Source organism: Podarcis erhardii, assembly GCF_964252035.2.
Source record: "Podarcis erhardii genome assembly, chromosome: 1".
NCBI classification, from domain to species: Eukaryota; Metazoa; Chordata; class Lepidosauria; order Squamata; family Lacertidae; genus Podarcis; species Podarcis erhardii.
The window spans coordinates 22,310,895-22,330,722 of NC_138497.1; the positions used below are offsets into that span (position 1 = coordinate 22,310,895).

At 43.1% G+C, this 19,828-nt stretch overlaps 1 protein-coding gene across 7 annotated transcripts in view; it reads right to left on the reverse strand.

The window, feature by feature from the left end:
- UNC79 (unc-79 homolog, NALCN channel complex subunit) overlaps positions 1–19,828 on the reverse strand; it is a 131,500-nt gene that overhangs the window by 35,383 nt on the left and 76,289 nt on the right. For 6 of the 7 annotated variants that reach the window (XM_081857342.1, XM_081857343.1, XM_081857340.1 and 3 more), the window contains 8 exons: positions 18,898–19,080; positions 17,367–17,529; positions 14,299–14,451; positions 12,323–13,552; positions 10,393–10,500; positions 6,647–6,763; positions 2,895–2,978; positions 991–1,093 (listed from right to left, as the gene is read on the reverse strand). In XM_081857342.1, coding sequence (XP_081713468.1) covers positions 991–1,093; positions 2,895–2,978; positions 6,647–6,763; positions 10,393–10,500; positions 12,323–13,552; positions 14,299–14,451; positions 17,367–17,529; positions 18,898–19,080 — 2,141 coding nt within the window. The remainder of the gene's footprint in view (positions 1–990; positions 1,094–2,894; positions 2,979–6,646; positions 6,764–10,392; positions 10,501–12,322; positions 13,553–14,298; positions 14,452–17,366; positions 17,530–18,897; positions 19,081–19,828) is intronic. The other variant, XM_081857341.1, reaches the window with a different exon arrangement.

Below are 19,828 nucleotides of genomic sequence, written 5' to 3' on the forward strand. Positions count from 1 at the left end.
ATGTTTTTCATGGTTTTTAGAATATTTTTAACTTAATTTAATTGTGATTTTGATTGATGTGTTTGGTACCCAGGGCTCCTTTGGGGGGGGGGGAGGAAAGATATACATTGAATAAATATCCAAATAACTCAGTAAATAAACCTGTTATTTCCCCCATAATGTCCCTTTAAAAATGGGACTCCTGTTGAAAATTTCATTGGAGTTTTTTCTTGTTATTTTCCCCTCCCTTTGCCCCACCATCCCCCCCAAATCATGGAAAAGAGAAACATTGTACTCCTATCGGGGGAAAGGGAGTTTTTTCTTGCCTTGAGGGGGCTTTTTTAAAAAAAATAAAAAATAAAAATCCCCAGTTCTCATCTAGTCTAACACTTGTTACAAGTGTCTTCTGTTTTGCCCGTCCAACTTTCTTTACTTGAAAAGTTTAAGAAAGTCTTCTAAAGATACTTCCAGTTTTGTTTGGGTTACAAAGTGCTCTGCTGCTGCTGCTACTGCTGCTGCTGTTTATAAATCAGCTCTATGTCTATGGTTGGTCTTAAATGACAAACCACTAAATACGTAAGTGGCTACCTGTTGACCTCTGGGCAAAGTTCAAAGCTGCTTTCAGTGTATAAAGCCTGATACAGGGTGGGACCAGCATACCTGAAAGATCATCTCTCCCCTTATATAGCCAGTCAGACCACTGCACTCTGCAGCTGAAGGTCTTATGAGGATATCAGGAGGTCCATTTCGCCCAATGTAGGAATCAGGCCCTTAGTGTCACAAAACTACTCTTAGGGATTTCCTCCCCTTGAGTATTAGACGGGCATCATCTCTGTTGCCTCTTCAGCGCTTACTGAAGACTTTTTTTCTTTTAACAAGCCTTTTTAATAGAGACCTTTCCCAGTCTGAACCTGCACTGGAATAGCTTTGTAGATGTTTTGACTGTTTCATCATTTGTGTGTTTGCCATCATTTGTGTGTGCAATTAGAATGAAGAAATGAAGATGCTTACTTGTCAGTCATCATAGTTGGTTGGTCATCGATAAAATCTTCGGGTGCTGGTACAAACATACTGACTATACTGGGTGCTGACAGCAAGCTAGATTTTGTGGCACCTAGAGAGAGAAGGGGGAGAGAAAGAGAGAAAGAGAGAAAGAGAGAAAGAGAGAAAGAGAGAAAGAGAGAAAGAAGGAAGGAAGGAAGGAAGGAAGGAAGGAAGGAAGGAAGGAAGGAAGGAAGGAAGGATCCTTGAATATTAATGGGATTAAAAAACAAAAGTAACTGTTTTGTACGTGAAATTAGACCTTCTGCTGATGTAAATTTTATCAAAAGTGAGGGGATGTTTCTAAAGTAATCAAAGATCTGCTAGAGGATACTTCTCCAGAAAAATCTGAAGGATTGTCCCCAATGAAGAGCCGTGCTAGAAGCACAAATAATAGTGTGTCTGGAGAACCCCTTCGATCATACTTGGTCTCTTTTTCTTCTATGATATTCTCTATCAAAGTCAAAGACACCAAAAGAAGAAACCAAGAGGATGTCCCAGTTTTGCATTCACAATCCTGTTCCGGTCCCTTCTTTAGAGGAAAGAGGCACACTGCAGAACAGAGCTGGCCAGCCAGAGATTCTTTCAATCAATGGGTTGGTTCTTTATGTGATGTTAGATGAAATACTTCTCACCTTTAAGGAAGGTTGGGGACTGAAAGTGTCCATTCATCAAGACCTGGCAAACAGTTTCAGATAGACAGAGGAGGCGAAATGGAATCTTAGCATTGCATGGCTAGCATCTGTCAGAGGCAAAACAGGCTGATATGAAAGTAAACTCATCATCTATATATGCTGGGTGATTTGGGGCTTAGAAAGAGTACAATTGAAAGACGGTCGCTACAGCACCTTTTTCACATAGAAACATGGGGAAGCCATGTAAACCGGGGGGGGGGGAGTCAGAGGTTAAGGAGAGTGGGTCACAGAGCTAAGACTATCTGGAAAGCACAGACAGGTAGTGAACTACTGGGCAATTAATAATTTTTTGGGGGGGCAGGGGTTAACATGTCCAAAGAAGCCTGGCAATCCATGGTAGTTATACAGATGCGATTTCTGCTGCTGCCATTGCATAAACTCTTTCCTATGGTAAATAAGTTACTGCAAAACCATTTGGAATCAGAGTTAGATCCTGCCGTGCTAAAATGGACTAGGAAGCCAACCACAAACTTCCTCCATCAAGTCCAAGAATGGATATCTTCAATGGTCCTTTTGAGCTTAACTTGATGGACTCTTGGTCTTCAGAACCCTTCAACAATGATAACACAGAATGAAAGCTGTATTGATTACATGTGCCTGGCCTAACTCTTTCTTTGTGACTTAAGGGATTGAATGGCTTCCCTAGCACAAAATTCTGAGGCAGCTGGAGGCTGGTGTGTGCAGTTAGAAGCCAGCAGATAACATGAAGCTGCAGGTCTGCATATCAGCAGGGAGCGAGGGGAGGTCACCTACTTTAACCAGAACATCGTAATAAGAACGCACAATTTCCCTATCCCCTGTCATATTGTGCTATAACATGAAATAAGGATAGCTCAGAATTCATTACAGGGGTTAGATTAGCGAGATGCCTGAGAGACAAAGCAATTTCAGAGTCAGCTTGCTGCTCTTTTGCAAAGAAACAGTTGCCAAACTTTGCTAGAGATTATAAACAAGAAAAAACCGATTGCGCTGAAAGAAGAACATTGTGAGAGCTCCAAGTTGCCCACTTCAAAACTGGGCTGGGGCGATATCTAGTCTTGTAATCCAAGGCTCTGTGCAAAATGGTCGATGAGGTCAGCTCAGAGACTGCCAGAACCACCATCACATTCAGCTCTAACTAAGCACCTTGGTTGTGAAGCTGCGGAGATGAAACCAAGGCTGAATGGACACTGAACTAACCTCTTATTCTTAGTGGTGGTCCCTCCAGGTCAGGGTTTAGGCAAACTGAGACATTGCACGGCCTCTTCCCATGCTGTATCTGTTCTGTGGATAAACAGAGAACTTCAGTCCCCTCTAGTCTCCGTTGAGAGTCTGCCACCAGCACCACAAAGACACCACACACGAGCACAACAGCTAGCGACAAACAGCTAATGCAAGGCAACTAGGGAAAAAAGACAACTCCTATTGGAAAGAGAAAAAGGCAGACCAGGTCAGACCATTTGTCCATTTAGCTCAGTGTTGTGAACTGGCAGTCTTCCCCAGCCCTGCCTTGAGATTGAACCTGAGATTGCATTCGCTGTATCTCAGACAGAAGTCGTTCACATCTTTTAAGTGGAGGCACCAGGAATTGAGCCTGGAACCTTCTGCATGTGAAGTATGTCTCCCCCACTGAGCAGTATCCCCTCCCTAGATGCGGAGCCCACTTCCTAACATAAATATATATTTTAAAGAAGGCAGAGAATGTGCTGAAATAGCAACAGCTGGAGTCAAGCACAAAGACCTACTGTTTTTTTGGGGGGGGGTCTAACGTTCCTCAGATCTTTAGATTTGGGCACCACATCATTCCTACCAAACTCTAGAAGAGCTGAAGTGGTCAGAGGATTTAGAATATATATGAAATTGGGAACTATATACAGAAAGAAATGGAATATGTTAAGGGCTGTAGTAGAAGGCAATGTCAAGCACACAGCAAAATAAGATCAAAGATGCTCACCACAAAGGCACAGGATGCTTTAGGTTTACATGGCGAATTTGCATTGCAGAAAAAGAATCCGAGGATGGACAGTTTGAAATGAAGTGTGAGAAAGGCGAACCCAAAAGTCACCTCCACAAAATGGAAGCTTTCCCCCCTAACTAAAGACATTTGCAGGGCAGAAAGAAAATGGAAAAGAATGGCAAACTGTGGCAAACTGCACCAATTCTGAAACAAGTTTAGAAATTATCTATGTTAAAATCAGAGGTAAAGCAGAGCAGAAGACAAGTACAGCTCCCATATTGCCAGGACTGCTAACTCTTCAGGGACGTCAGGAAGGATGGGGGAAGGATGGACAGTGCAGTGAAGGTTAGTGACATCATTGGTACACTACGGGGCCTAACAGCAGAAATGGGACTGTATAATATAGCAAACAAGACAGCAGAAAAATTAATCTGGTAAATCTGGGACTGTTTATGAACAGGAATCTTTAGTCCAATTCCAGGGTGAGTTATCCGAAACAATGCTGATCTCAGAACCACAGGTGTCCAAGAAGGAACAGAACACTAAACCGATTCTGAATTAAACTGCCGTTTCTGATCCATGTGCATCAACTAATCTTGTGACAGAAACATTTCCCTTGCTTTCCATCTTGGGAATTCTCCTGGCATTTCCCGCTTCATTGCAGAAGTTCCCCAAATGCATAATTTTGGAAGATAACTGCAGTGAAGCATCTGGTCCCTGTAATTTGCCAGGATCTATCATTCTGTAAAATCATCAGCCGAGTGGGACATCCTGGAGCATTCTACAGAATTATGGAGGGGTGGGAAAGAGCCAAAGGCTTAATAAATGTTTAGTGTGGTTAGCAAAGATATGTTAATAGACACACACACACACTGAAAACCGAATGTCTTCATTTTGTTTTTAAATAACGATAAGAGAAGTAGGAGGACAGAAGTCTTGATTATAAAAACGACCACAGTTTGTATGAACTAGCAGTCCAGCCTGACCCGATCCAGGGTGAGGAACTTGCTGCTCTTCAGATGCTGTTGGACTCCAACTCCCATCAGCCCCAGCTAGCATGGTCAGTGGCTGAGGATGATGGGAGTTATAGTCCAGCAATGGCTGGAGGGCCACAGGTTCCACCATCCCTCCTGCAGGGTATCATGTTCTACTTTGACCACCCGCTGGTTGTAAGTGGCATAGCTGCCTCCTGTGTGGGAATAAATTGAGCTACTATGAAACCAATGATGAAGCTCAACCAGGGGAAGAAGAAGCGAGTGTTTCTTTCCCCAAGGAAATAACTTTTGCTAGTGCACACAAGTAAAATCCTTGAGGAACACTTCTCTGAGTCCTTGCCTTTTCGTTTCCAAGGACCAAACAAGACATGGGGGGAAGAGCTGCATGAAAACAACCCCACACACTTCTAAAGGCAAACTACCAACCCAGCAAAATGGGAGAGGGACAAAGTGGTGGTGTTTTCCTGGTCAAGGAAATAGTAGTTTGGGGGGATGATTTTTATCAGGAAAGTTATGCAGCGGAGAAAGGGTTAACTCACCACCCCAAGCATTGTGGGCTGATCCAAATCTCTGTGTCTTTCACATCCACACAGAAGACACACCCACACCATATACTTAGCACACACTTATCCTGCTTTAGCAGTCACAGAGAATCCGGAGAACTGCAGCTTGTTAAGGATGCCGGGAATTTTAGGTCTTTAACATCAGCATTCTTAACAAACAACGGTTCCCAGGATTCTCCACAAGTGTGAAAGTGGTATAAGAGTGACCACACACACACACACACACACACACACGGTCCTACTTGTTCTAATTAGCAGGATCTCATACACCATGCCTAGTTGCACCAGTGGTCACCAAGAGAGAGGTCTGAAATCAGGACTGGCCCAAGGAATTTGGCTGTTGGAAGTAGGTAAGGTAAAGGACCCCTGGACGGTTAGGTCCAGTCAAAGGAGACTATGGGGTTGTGGTGCTCATCTCACTTTCAGGCCAGTGTTTGTCCACAGACAGCTTTCCAGGTCATGTGGCCAGCATGACTAAACCACTTCTGGCACAATGGAACACCGTGACAGAAACCAGAGTGCACGGAAATGCTGCTTACCTTCCCACTGCAGCAGTACCTATTTATCTACTTGTACTGGTGTGCTTTCGAACTGCTAGGTTGGCAGGAGCTGGGACAGAGCAACGGGAGCTCACATCGTCTTACAAATTCGAACTGCCGACCTTCTGATCGGCAAGCCCAAGAGGCTCAGTGGTTTAAAGAACAGGATCGCATCTCCTCCCCACTCCACGTATAGAAACTGACTGCACAGTCAGATTAATCTTAATTCAACACTGGTGTCAAGATAGCATTCTTGACCACACCTGCTGCAGCAGGCCAGGTTAGGGGGCCAAGGACAGGCCATTTGAAAACAGAGAGGAATAGCTACGAAGCTGAGGTGGAAGACTTGCAGGCTACTGTGCCCCAGCGTCTGTTGTTGCCTCATTCTGCCTAATGGTAGGGCTGCCCCTGCCTAATATAGAAGCAGAGATATATGAAACCAAAAGCAGGTTCTTCAGTATCCATTGATCCAGCCATGCACATCCTCAGTTTAGATCAAACTGGTGTTTGATCTGTGGTGTTTGAAGATTTCACAGAAGAAAAACAGCGGCTTCCCTATCAACAAGATTGTGGTCTTTCTGTTGACTTGGTTTTAAGCCACACTTCTTTCCAAAGAATCATAGGATTGTAGAGTTGCAAGAGGATCACCTAGTCCAATGCCCTGCAATGCAGGAATATTCAGCTGTCCCTTATGGGGATCGAACCTGCAGCCTTGGAGTTATCAGCACCGTGCTCTAGCCAACTGAGCTATGCGGTGGAAGATTCTACAACACCAGCAATTCAACACAGCTAGCAGACGCAGCCATTGATTAGCCTATGGGACCAGAACGATGGAAGAGAAAGGAAAGGGAAAAGAGAGGCACAGAGGGACACAGGGATGGAGGATGGAAATACTTACCAGTGTCCCATGTGCTGATATTATGAGGGGCACTAGACTGGTGTTCCAGCTGCCTCTTCATTAGCTGGTTCATAGTGAGAGCTCCCAGAGAACCCCTCTTCATTTGTCGGAACTGGGCTGCAAGTCAGAAATGGAAGAGTTTCAGGATGCAGATTTTCACTGGGCACATATTATAAAGTGAACTGATCTAGCCCACACCTCCCCTGCTAACACATAGTTCAGAATGTAATCATCCTTTGACTTTTGGCACTCCTCTGTTTTCTACAATACAGTCCTTGGCTAAAAAATAAAATAAAAGAATACATATTTTAGGATAAAATACATTCCGAAATGAGTTCACTGAGATGAAATACATTTTTAAATATGATTTTGGAACTGGTTATGCAGTAAGATTGAGACACAGAATAAGGAACCACGGAGAAGAGGGGAGGGAAGTCGAAGAAAATGTTGATGTTTGTTTAGATTTGATTTTTGTTTAGAAACATTGTAAAATGAAAAATTGAGTTTTATTTTATTTTTAAAGAAAACAAGTCTACTCCATCTTTTGCAAGTCAGTCCTTCGAGAATATTTGCAGAAACTGAATGCCGGATCCAGTGAGATTTGTGTGTGTGTGTGCTCACCATTCAGTGTTCCATGTGGAAAGGGAGGAGTTTGGCTTATAGACAAATTCAGCAAAGAGAAGGCTATAAATGGCCACCGATGGCTACCAGCCATGATGGCTATGTTTTCCCTCCAATACTGAAATCAGTATGTCTCTGAATAACAGTTTCTGAGGATCTTGGGTAGAAGAGTGCTACCGCACTCATGCTCTCCTTCTGATCTCCCCATAGGAATCAGGTTGGCTGCTGTGATGTGAAAACAGGAAGCTAGATAGGTTTTTTGGTCTGATGCAGTAGAACATATTAACATTTTTTAAAAAACAACAACAGAAGAACATAAGGAACTGTGAACATGTTCCAAAATCTGGCCCATGGCTGCCTCAACTCACACTGGGGACTCAGCTACATTAGTGAAAATAAAACGTCATAAATGTGTTGTAACGCTGTGACACCATATGGCGCTGTAGAGCTGAAATAGGAACTCTATGAAATTTCCCATTGTGAGCTTTAAAATGTGGTTTTTTCCCCCAGAGCATTTTTTATAGTTGTGTAGCTTCAGCCTTGATGAATCCCAGGTCAAACCAAATCAGCCTCATTGGGTTTGGAATATAGGATTTACCAGGAGCCGATGCAAAGCCCTAATGAAAATAAAATTTGAAGAGATTGCGTGGTTTTGTTTGGAAGGATTTGGTTTTTGGATCCAAAGCAAGCATTAGTGCCGGTCCGTGTCACCTGCTGGTAAATGTCAGACTGAACCCATTTCAAAAGTATTTCAGTGCAGAGTGTTGCCCTCGGATGTTCTTGTGTACATTTCGCTACTTTCAGTACCCCAGAAAACATCCTGTCTGACCTGCTGGAATTGATGCAAATTCTGGTTCCATTTGATATAATAGGATTTGATATAATAGGATTCTGTGCTTTTAAAAGGGAAGCGTCCTGCAGAAAAAAGTCTTTCACATCCAGTTGGGAACAATATAACTTCCATCATCTCCAGTGCAATGGTTTGAAATGAAAGCCTTATCAGTTTATCAAACACTGAATTTCCCAATGAAAGAACAGCAATTAAAATTTCAGAGCAGACATTATTGCTTGGGGCGCAGATGAGAGTTGAAAACATAGGAAATTGGCTGTTTTGAAATTGCTCCTTTGCTTTTATAATGGAAATTAAAGCTTCTCTCAGGCATATTATTCATTATCAGAACACTGATTTCGGTTTCTGGAAGTTACTTATCTGATGTCTCAAGGACAGCTTTGACTATTAATACTGGAGTGGTTATTTTTATAATGGGGGGGGGTGGCAGAATGAAAGGATTATCTAATATTTGAGGTGCAGCTGGGCCAATACAGCACAATATCCATGTTTCTGACTATACGAGTTTTCTCACATAATACTTTATGCATGTCCATGCTATCAGTGGCTTTATAAAATTAATCTGGCATTCTCTTTCCACCGTGGAGCCATTTTAAAGTGGCCATACATGGCCCATAAAACATGGAACAGTTATATATTTATTTCATAAAATTTATTCACTGCTTAGCTGTAAAGAACCTCAAAGCGGTTTACAAAAGATAAAGCAGTAAAATCAAGAAAAATTTACAAGCCTACTTTAAAACATAAAAAAGTAAACTAATTAACCAGATCAAAATTGCCTCAGTTATGACAAGAGAGGGAAACTGGATCCCACCAGATCCTTATCTCTCTCACCCCACCTCTGAGGGCTGCGTTTGACAGGTGCGTCCAGCTGTCAATCACCTGATGTCACAATGATGTTAGGTGACCATTCTTCCCCTGCACAGCTAATCGTCAGCACTTGAGAAGAAACATGCATGGGGCATTTGCAATGCCCGACAATCAGCTGAGTATTCGGGTTATTCCATATCAAGTGATCCAACTTGCCTACCGCATGTCATCCAATTTTCTTAATATTTTGTACACTTGTTGAATGATCAAAACTAAGTTTAAATCTAAAATTTTAATTTTTTATCCCATCCTGTTTGTGAGTTATGAGGGTTTAAAATTTTTAAAAATTGAAAATTTTGGCCTTGCCGGACTACACTAAAACCTTAAAAGCTCAGCCCACAATTGAGATACGTCAAAACTAAAAACACCAATCTTTTCAGAAATTCATGGGCTTTAATATGATATGTCACGTGATAGACTTACTTTAAATGCCTTATTGGCTTCTATTTAGGATAAATAGAATAGGATAAATAGGGTCTTCTTGGAGTAAAATATAACAGAATAAACAAACTGTTTATATCAGCTACTTCAGGCATTTCTTTAGAATATTGTATCTGAAAAGCTAGTCAGGTTCTTCTTTTAAAAAGGTGTTTGAAGTGATAGCTTGCTATTGCATGATAGAATTAATACTTTGAAAGAATTCTTGCTAGTACTTCATTTCATAAACATTACAACAAAATGAATATCAAACAAAATCATGGAGAAAAAACCTCGCACATGAAATGGGTCTGAAAACATTTATTTTTCCATTATTTATACTTTACACCAAACACTGAGCTTTTAATGTTTTTGTGTAAGGCCAAAATTGTCAAAAAAAATTTGAAATTTCAAACCCTCATAACTTACAAACGGGATGAGATAAAAAATTAAAATTTTAGAATTAAACTTAGTTTTGGTCATTCAACAATATTAAGAAAATTGGATGACAAAAAAGTAAAAAAAGTTGGATCACTTGATATGGAATGATCATCCATGCTTGCCAGATACCTTGTATAGGAGTTTGGCAATCCCTGATTGCCACACACCATGCCATAAACAGCATACACAATGCATTAGGTGGAAATGCTTGCAAAAAAATATATGTGTATGTTGATGAATTTTCATGAGCACTTCATAAAAGAAAAAGCTAACCAATGTGGAAACATGGGGAACTTATTATTGGAAAAACAGGAGGATGAAAGAAACTGATTTATCCATTCCCTCCTAGTATGCCTTGCTCTTACAGACTGCCAACGCCACTCCCATTCTCACGGAGTCAATTAATCGGCCTGCGCACAAGGCACATAAAGGACCAGTCAAATGTAAATTAGTGGAGGAAGGTGGTGCGCCAGATGGCAAAACCGTCCTAAGAAGCCCTCAAGTGCCGTAACAGAGTTCCTCTCCTCAAAGCCAGGGGAAAACTTACTTGACATGGAAGAATGGCTACTCATCTCTGGTACACCTGCTTCAAGTGTCGGCGCAGATGATGATTCCCTTGGCATTTCGAGGGTTGAAAGGACTTTAGCTGAAGCATCTGCAAAGAGAAACAGCGCTTGAAGCTCAGATTCTCTTTTTGGCCTTCCAAAAAAACCCCAAAAACCCCAGGGAACGCTTGTTCATCAACCGCCCTTTCTCGGTCTAATTCCGCCCGCCCCCTTCACCCCAATACACCACTTGGCTCTACAAGTGATGGTTTGGAATAAATGAGACACTTTGACAGAAGAAAGGCTCCCGCTTATTACAAATGACTTTGAAATGAGATTTGTGCATAAGGAAAACATCCTGAAGTGTTTGGCTTTTACTTTATGTGAGCACTTGGCATTCACTTCTAGGAGGACGATAAATGCACCTGACTCACGGAAGCTTCTGCACAAGGACCTACCTCCCACCCCTTCATTGGCAGAGATCCTAAAAGGGGCGTAATAGAAGAGTGCAAATTGCGCCTCTTTGGGGAACTCAGAAATATACAAAACCCTGTTTCAAGATGCCTCTCCCAATATTACAGTATGCCCATGAGCTGAAATACGGTGGGGAGGCCATTGCGGTAGTAGCACCTTTAACAGAAATCCAATTGGTTGGAAACCAGAACAGGGTCTTCTCTAAAGTGGCACCCCAGCTCCGGAATTCTCACCCTCATTTCTGCTCGCCAGACAGAACTATCGCCTCTCCTTGCACATGCCGTCCTGGAAATTCTCCCAACTCCACAGAGTTGTTTTGGAGTGCATGAAGGACATGAGGGGGGACGAGAAAGGGGAAAGGCCCATTGTGGTTGAGCAGAGGTTCCCAAACTTATTTGGCCTACCGCCTGCTGGTAAGTGTCATTACACAACAGATGGAGCATGTACAAATATTTTTTCTTCATTTTTTCCTTCTCTTCTCTGATTCCTTTATGCTTTCACCCCCCCTTATTTTTATTCAATGCCTCCTCCCCAATTGCACCCAAGGCTACTACCACCCCCCACCATGGATTGTCCCAGCACCCCCCGGGGGGCGGTATCGCCCACCTTGGGGAATGCTGTTTGTGCCACTGTGCAGCTGCTTAGAGTCACAAGACTCTGTTTACATTCCAGAGACAGCCCAGGCTGTTGGAAGTCTCATGGATGTGACATTATTGGCTTCCTGTTCCTTTGTTTGTTTCAGTTGCTCTCTGCCTTTCATAGAGAGAGGATGTCTTTTCTGTCTGAGTAGCTTAGCAATAAAGCTCTTTGCAATGTAGCCATAAATTTCATCACTTCTGCGTGCTGCTTTGATTCTCTGCTGGATGGGAATGTGCCTGAGGCCTCATCAAAGGCTCACGTCAGAGGCGATTCTGAAGGACTCGGCCAGAGGAAGATGAGCTTTACCAGCTCAGTCAGACGCAGATTCTGACATGCTAGAGGGACCCTCCTGCTAGTGTAACTGAGGGTGTGACTCTGCAGAGGAACAGGCAACGCTACTCAGAGTGGTGATGGCTTGATTCTCAATGGTGACAGAACCTAGGGAAACTAGGACAGGGTGCTGAAACTTTTATTTCTGTGTTTGCATGTGCACATGTGCATGTGTGTCATGTGCCTCCACCTCTCCTGCCAGTTATCATCTTCTTCTTCTCAAATTATGGGGGAATCCTTAGGAAAGAGGTGAGGGAAATGGACAAAGCCCATTGTGAGCAATACTCAGATTTGAGGGGGTCTGAGCCTGGCTCAAACTGAGATGAGGCCTTTCATAGCGGGGGAGCTCTTACTTCAAATTCCCCCAATTGCGAATTCACCCCATTACCACTGGGAAGAGCAAGGTAAGAAATTATCTCTTTCCTCTAGCACAGCAGCAGGAAGAGAACATTTATTTTTCAGGTGGGTTGACCCACAGCTTCTGCTTACCTGACTCTTTCTGCTCCCCCAGCTTGTCTAAGATGTTGAAGGAAATGTCAAGGTACTCTCTCTGGATGGCGCTCACTGCAATCTTCCTCTGCTTCCTCTGCCTTGGAACAATCTGGATCTTAAATTCCGATTCTTCGGCTTCCTCCTCCTGCTTTTGTTCTGTGCTTTGCTCCGTATCAGATTCTGCACCGGCGTCCGGCTTATCGCTTTCCGTTTGGACCTCAGAATCCTCAGGAGCCTTGATGAAGACGCTTTTCCCACTTGAACTGGGAAAGGGCCCGATCGGCTTAATCTCCTCTATGCATAAATCAAAGTTATCGTCGATGGACATCTCTGGAAGAGCAAAGGACTTCTGCAGCATATCTCGTTTCTGCTTCAGCGTGAGGGGGCTGCCGGGGGGTGCCTCGTGGACTTCTTCTGGCTTAGCTAGCTGATCAACATCTTTCTGACCTTCCAGGGGAATGGAGGTGGCTTCCTCTTCTGCGAATGACACGATATGGCTTGATGCAGAAGGGAGCACATCTTTGGAGCAATCTTCAATGCTGAACTGCACAAGAGGGGTTGTGCTGAGGCTGAGCACAGAGAGGCCGGTGGGACTTGATGGAGATGAGGGAGCCATCTTGCCGGAGATGCTGTCATTCTGCTGGCTTGGGAGGTCAGCATCTTCCTCGTCGCTTTCCACTATCCTGAGAGGAGGGAGCGGTTCAAAGACCAATGAGTCGCTGTCTGAATTGGAGACCACCGACTGCTTTTCAGGTCCTGAAGTTGAATCAGAGGAGAGGTCTATAAGGTCCAAGTCCTCCTTTGGAGGAGAGCATTTGGCTGGGGAATCCACTTTCACTTCGTATGGCTCCATGCAGTTTAACCTGACTTCTGGTATGATAGGCCTCCGCCTTGCTAGGGTTCTTTCTGGGACGGCAGGCGGGTTCTCCTTCTCCCCTCCGTCTCCATCTTCCGTCTTGGTGGAGGAATTTTGACGCGGCCGCCCGTACTCATTCTGCCTCAGTGCTGCAGAAGTGGCGGGAGGCTTCTCTAAGTCGCAGTGGTCTATGCACGACTTCCGGCGGTGTTCATCCAATGTAAACAAGAGGGAGTCTGCATTTCCTATGTCAAGCGATTTTTGTTTTAGTGAGCGCAGTTTCTTCTTCTGAATGCTTTCTTCTCTCACACAGCGCAGAATGTTGTCTTGCAATACTCCTGTTTCTCTATATTCAGCAAGTTCTATTTCACCTGGTTGAAACAGGGGAAAAGAGCTAGTACCATGCAAGTCACTGGCATTTCCACCATTCCCCCCTTGCATTCCATCATTAGGCACTATCGCATTTTAGATGCAAATCCTATTGTTTATTTCAAAATAAATTTAGAGGCATGCAAAATTAGTTCCACACAAGACACAACAAAAACTTTCTGGCAGTAAGAGCTGTTTGACAGTGGAACAGTCTCCCTTGGGAGGTTGTGGACTTTCCTTCCTTGGAGGTTTTTAAGCAGAGCTTGGATGGTCATCTCTTATGGATGCTGTAGCTGAGATTCCTGCATTGCAGTGGGTTGGACTAGATGACCCATGGGGTCCCTCCCAACTCTACAATTCTATGACTCTGTGATAACACAGTGATGGCTCAAGACTGGCCCAACATTCCCTAGACTAGCTCATCATCATTGGCGATCTTCAAGCAGAGATTGGAGAGCTACCTGTTGGGGATTTCCTATCTCAATCTCTTGCTTTTCTGCATCAAACTACAAAACCACTCTATGATTCGATGGCACACATTTCCCCATGCTTCCTTGGAGTCCTCGTGAACTATTTTTAGAGCTCCACAATCCTTCTTTGTGCTCATCATGTTGCATACGATGCTGTGTCTGGTACACATGTCAGTTTGGTTAACACCGTTTTTAAAAGGTATAAAAAAGAAAAACATATAGCATAAAAGATGTTCGGTTACATTTAAAATTAGTCGCTCTCTTTTTTTATGACATACTTCTCTGAGCATTCATCTCGACTGGCTGGTATTTCACCATTTTGCTGCCCCCAATTCTTTTCAGCCTCGCAAAGAAAGTTTGAGACTCTTTATTGCCGTTTCCAGTGGGTGTATCATGAATGTCAGACTCATCAAAGACGCTGTCTTCCTCCGCTGGAGAGAGAAATACAAGCATTGATTCCACGGCGAAAGACAACATATCGCACGTGAAACAGTTTGGTGATCAAAACTTCTCAGCAAAAGCATGCACGATCTTCTATTTCAGTTTAATTGTTTTGAAAATAAAGGTCAAATAATGGCAGACAACGTAAGTTCGATCACAAGAGTATTTCACTGAGCACGCAGCAAGTATGCCAACACTACGGTGAGTTGGTGAGTTGAGAATTAATATATGATGGGAGGGCCATCTGCTTCCTAGAGCAGTTTGGGAAGGAGAGATCCCTAGTGGTCATTAAGAAAGCTGTTGGAGTTAGCATAGTCAGAAATGCCAACTCTCTGTTGTATAACATCCTGAAACAACAAGTTTTGGTTTTCTTTATAGGAACTGGCCTATCCTTTGGTGGAAGTTTGAGAAAAACTCTGAAATTCCATTTCAAGGTCATAGTCCTGGTACTAAGAGGACTACCACTTCCCTTTGATATAAAGGCCTTCTTGGATACCAACACCTGAAACTAACAAATATTTCAGTTTTTGTACCACTGTCCAAGCAAGCTGGGTAGCCACTTGCATTCTGGACAGTGTCACAGTTTCTAGCCATGGTACAGTGCAGAATGACCCAAGCAGCTGCCAGTCAGAGTAGACAGCACTAGACTAAATGGATGGATGTTCTAACACAGTAAAAAGGAGCTTCATCTAACCCCTGTTCCAGCAAACTCAAATGGGAAAGATGCAAGCAAGCACCACTGCCCTCTGAAGCTAGAACAGAAGAACTGGTGGGTGTTTCACTCAGTTCAGATGCCACTATCTGTTGCAGTCAGCTTCCCCCACCCCGCTCCAAACTACTAAAGGTCCACAGCAGAAAAGAATAACTTATGGCCCTCCAGATGTTGGTGATCTTACTCCCATCTTCCCTGACCATTGTCCGTGCTGACTGGGGATGATGAGAACTAACAACATCTGGAGAGCAACACATTCCTCACTCCAAAATCATGTTGTTGTTGTTGTTGTTGTTTTTAAAAAACCTGTTGACCAAGGTTCCATTAAATTCAGATAGCACCTAGCCTAGAAAGGGTCCATGGCGTGTCCTGAATGTGTGAATTCAGTTAGTGACAGATGTTCTTTTATTTTTCCTTCCTTAAAGACAAGATTAAGGAAGCAAGCATGCAGACCATGTAAGAAAAGGTACTGCTGCAAGCCAACATCTATTTTTACTCTTTTCCACTTTGTCCTCCTAGGAGAGCCTCTGAGGCAAGTCTCCTGCAGATTTTATTAAAAGTGACACCAGATCTGCTTGAGGTATCAAGCTTAATTCTGGTTCTTTCCCCCCTTTTTTTAAAAAAAGAAGTTTCGACTTTCCGAATCTCTTCAGGAAATAATGTAAATTAATTGCTGCATTAAATGTCACATTGCAGCTTGTAAAATAAAGAGTGGCATTCAGCCAAGTTTTACTCAGAGTAAATCCACTTAAATTAATGAACATGCCTAAAGGCTGCATTCACATGGCAGTTTATTCCATTTTCACGATATATCCCAAACTGTTAATTTCCACATTATATTTGAACTTTCACACAATGTAAGAGCCACTTCCAGAACTATAGCAGAATATGGTAGAGCTATAGTGGAATACAGCACAAGTTAGCACTCAGTTCCATATTGCTTGCAAACAGATTTTCTGGAAGCAAACAACACAGAAATGAGCACTCAGTTTGCACTGTGTTCCACTATAGTTCCAGAAGTATCTTTTACATTGTGTGAAAGCTCAATGTGGAACAGTTAGATAAAAGTAATAAAAACATAATAAATTGCCTCAGGAATGCAGCCTAAGTTAGGTTTCTTGATTTCATAGGAAAACTTAGTTGAAACCCACCTAAGTCGTAAACCAGTAGCTTAATTCAGTTTCATACTTTGAAATACTTTGAAATGTTTCATACTTTGAAATGTAACATATGTAATTTATCTTGCTTGAAATTCTAATCCTCCTTAAGCATTCCTCCTGTAAATTAGATTGAAAACCCCACAACTGTGTTTTTCTAATTTCTTGTACACAATGCTTTCAAGTCCACATAAGAAAGGAATTAGATCATTGTTGTTGTTGTTGTTTTGAATAAAAGACAAGGGTTGCCTAAGCTTAATGTTGCTTCCTTGGTTCACAAGCTCCGTTTCTCTTTCTTACTAGCAACTTTTAACCAAAAGTATAAAAATAGCATTTAAAAAGAAAGCACTAATGCATAACATTTCTGAACAACATGAGATAGAGAACCAATGATATTTCTATGATTCTTTACCCTCTTTCAGAAGCGCTTGTGGACATGCAGAAAGTGAAACGAGATGTTCGTTATAAGTCCATAAGGAACTCCTGCATATATAAAGAATATTTACAGAAGGCTCTCTTCACATGATCGTGAGCGCTTTACTTTAAGAGTAAGATTTTCACACAAGGGAGCTCTCCATAGACATTATAATGGACACAGGTAGTCACTCCTTCACCCTGTTCAGCTGAATGTGAGAAAGGGGCTTTCTGATGCTTTTATTGTATGACACCTGAAGGGCAGCAGAAAATTTGTATTAAATAAGAGCAGTGCTATTTTTCTAGGGAAAGGTGCCGGAACGCACCAGGAACACCTCTCTTGTTCTCTTACAAATGGCAATGGCGCCTACCTGAGAGGTGCTGGAACTGAGTTCCAGCTGGGGAAAAAAGCGTGTTTCCTTACAACTGAAACCATGAGCCACATGGTTAAAATTTGGTATGGCATTTGAGGGCCAGGAAATCCTCCTTCAGCTGACCCAACTCGATCCATGGACAGCTGGCCTCTCAGTCTAGGCTAAGCATGCCAGAAAACATCCTTCCTTAATCCATGCCACCCAGAGCTTCCTCAGCTTCACATTCACATTTTAATATTATATAATACCTTTTTCCTTCTCACTGTAGCGGCTTATGTTGCTGTTGTCGCTGTACATAGGGCCTGCTGAGGCGTGAGGCTTGCAGCTGTGGTACTGTGCATTTAGAGTGTTGACAGTTATATGAATGAGATGCAACATGATTTTGCTGATGTCACAGTCTCTGTAAGGATACTGTCCAACAACAAGAAAAATGGAAAAGGTTGGTTTTTTGTATTGAAAACACCACTGACCTAAACAACACATTATGCAAGTACAAAGGAGAAGGTTTTGAAACAGAAGAAAACCAAGGACAAAAATGATAGATAAAGTCAACGGGAACCTATAAACATTAAAGGAGGTGTGTGATATAGTTAACAGAAGGGCCAGTGCAATGTATTACAACAACAGCACACAAAATAATGTGTGGAATACTCTCATATTGTAGCCAAAAACCAGCCACTGAACAGACTAGAAATACAAATTTCCTTGTGAAGTGGAATGTAAGAATGCATTTCAGAGCTGTTGATGAGATCTGCAGAATATATCTCACTTCATAGCTTTATCAAAACCAACTTAGAGAGGGGGAATCTATCATGGCTAGCAGCTGAAAATGATCCTCTTCCCAAAACATTAGTTATCTTGTAAAAAAATATAAATACAAGCAATTAAATTAGCTTTATTTGGCAATATAAAATTGCCCTTATTAAATGACGTGACTCACCCAAAGTCTAGTTCGCTTTAGTTATTTTATCAAGTATACGGCTCACCTCCAATCTGGTTTACAGTTCCCCTTGACTGCCAGTGATTTTTGTAACACCACCAAGCTAGTCATGTATTGCTATTATTTTGTGCACCATTTTCATCCACAGGCTTCTACACTCTCACTCCACAGCCTGCAGAGCAACAATATTTCCATGAGCAAAGCCTTATGGTTCTTGTGACGTTTAATTGATAAGATCCAACATAGCAGAAGCAAGTGTCCATTCATGCAATGGGGCTTCTCCTTCCTCTCCTCCCCCTGCAGCTTCCAAGGGGCGTTGGTGATTTGGGGGGCATGTAGGGGGCTGGAGAGCAGGGGGAAAGAAACACCAGAAGTCCTGTTGCACAAGCAGATTTCAGTTGTACAAGTGGATAGAAATCAGTGCATGTTGCTCAATTTTCATCAATGCAGTTGAATATTAAGGGAATATAGTATTAGACACTGTTGAACTATGGGGATAGGAAACAAATAAGAATGCTTTAAATGTAGTGGAGGGTTTTCTATGCATATAACCCTGTCTGTCATCTCACAAAAGCACCTGCAATGATGTTTACTTACTTCTTATTTTAAATATTTCTACACTGCCTCAAAACATTTAGGAGGCTGTTCACTAGTGATGCTTCTTTCGTCATTTGAGAGCCCCACGGAAAACAGTTCCAAACTAAATAAACCACACAGGACAGGGCTGCGGGTATCAGCCATGCTCTCGATTGCGCCTTTGTCTTTTACCACTATACTTACCCAGGATCCATGCCGGTTGCTGTAGGAAAGACTCAGGCAAGCAACACAGAAGCATTTACCTTATACAGGATGACAAGCAGCGCCTTTAGCCACATCTGCCGAATGTGGGGCTTTAGGGACCAGAGGGAGCAGCGGGGCGGCTGCTGGAAGTAATGCCTGAGCTGAGGGCATGAGCAGTACTTCAGCACCTGAGCCACTAAAGGGAGGAGGTGTTTCCCCAGGTTAATATTATAGTCCATCACCTAGAAATGAACACACAATTTAGAATTTAGAGCATTTACTAAAATCACATTTTTTAGAAAATAATAGCAACAAAGGCATCAGGAAGAAGAAGAAAAACACTGGCAATGATTCAAGAAAATGATTGCAAGCTTTAAATTGGTAGATCAGCAGGCCTCAGAACCAGGGTCCAAATGCAACCCTATCCGGGCCTCTCTTCCTCACTCTTTGGCCTCTTCCCAGGCCACGCCCCTTCTCCCCACGCCAGTGGCGGAGCGTGTATTTATGGTGCCTGGGGCACACATGCTAGCAGGGAGTGGGGCACGGAAGGCGAATGAAGCCCACCATGTGCCAGCACAGCCCACACAGCCAACACAACACCAGCTCCGAGCTGCTTTGAGAGGCTGGAACAAGCCCAGCCTCGCAAAATTGGCACAGGGCCCTGCAGCACTTTGCGAGGCTGGCATCTCATCAGATACCAGCCTTGCGAAGCGGCTTGGGGAGGGTGGTGTGAGAAGGACGCCTTGCACCCTTTGATCTCAGTCCCTCGAGAGCAAACCTGGGATCCAAGGCATCTTTCTCATGCCACCTTCCCCAAGCTGCTTTGCGAGGCTGGGAACTGATCAAATCCCAGCCTTACAAAGTGCTGCAGGGCTGGCACCCAGGACAATCACCCCGGCAACCCCCTAACCCATGCTATGCCCCTGCCCCAGGTCTCACCCCTCACCAGCCTTGCTTCACACCCTCCTTGACTTAGCTAGAATGGGTCCT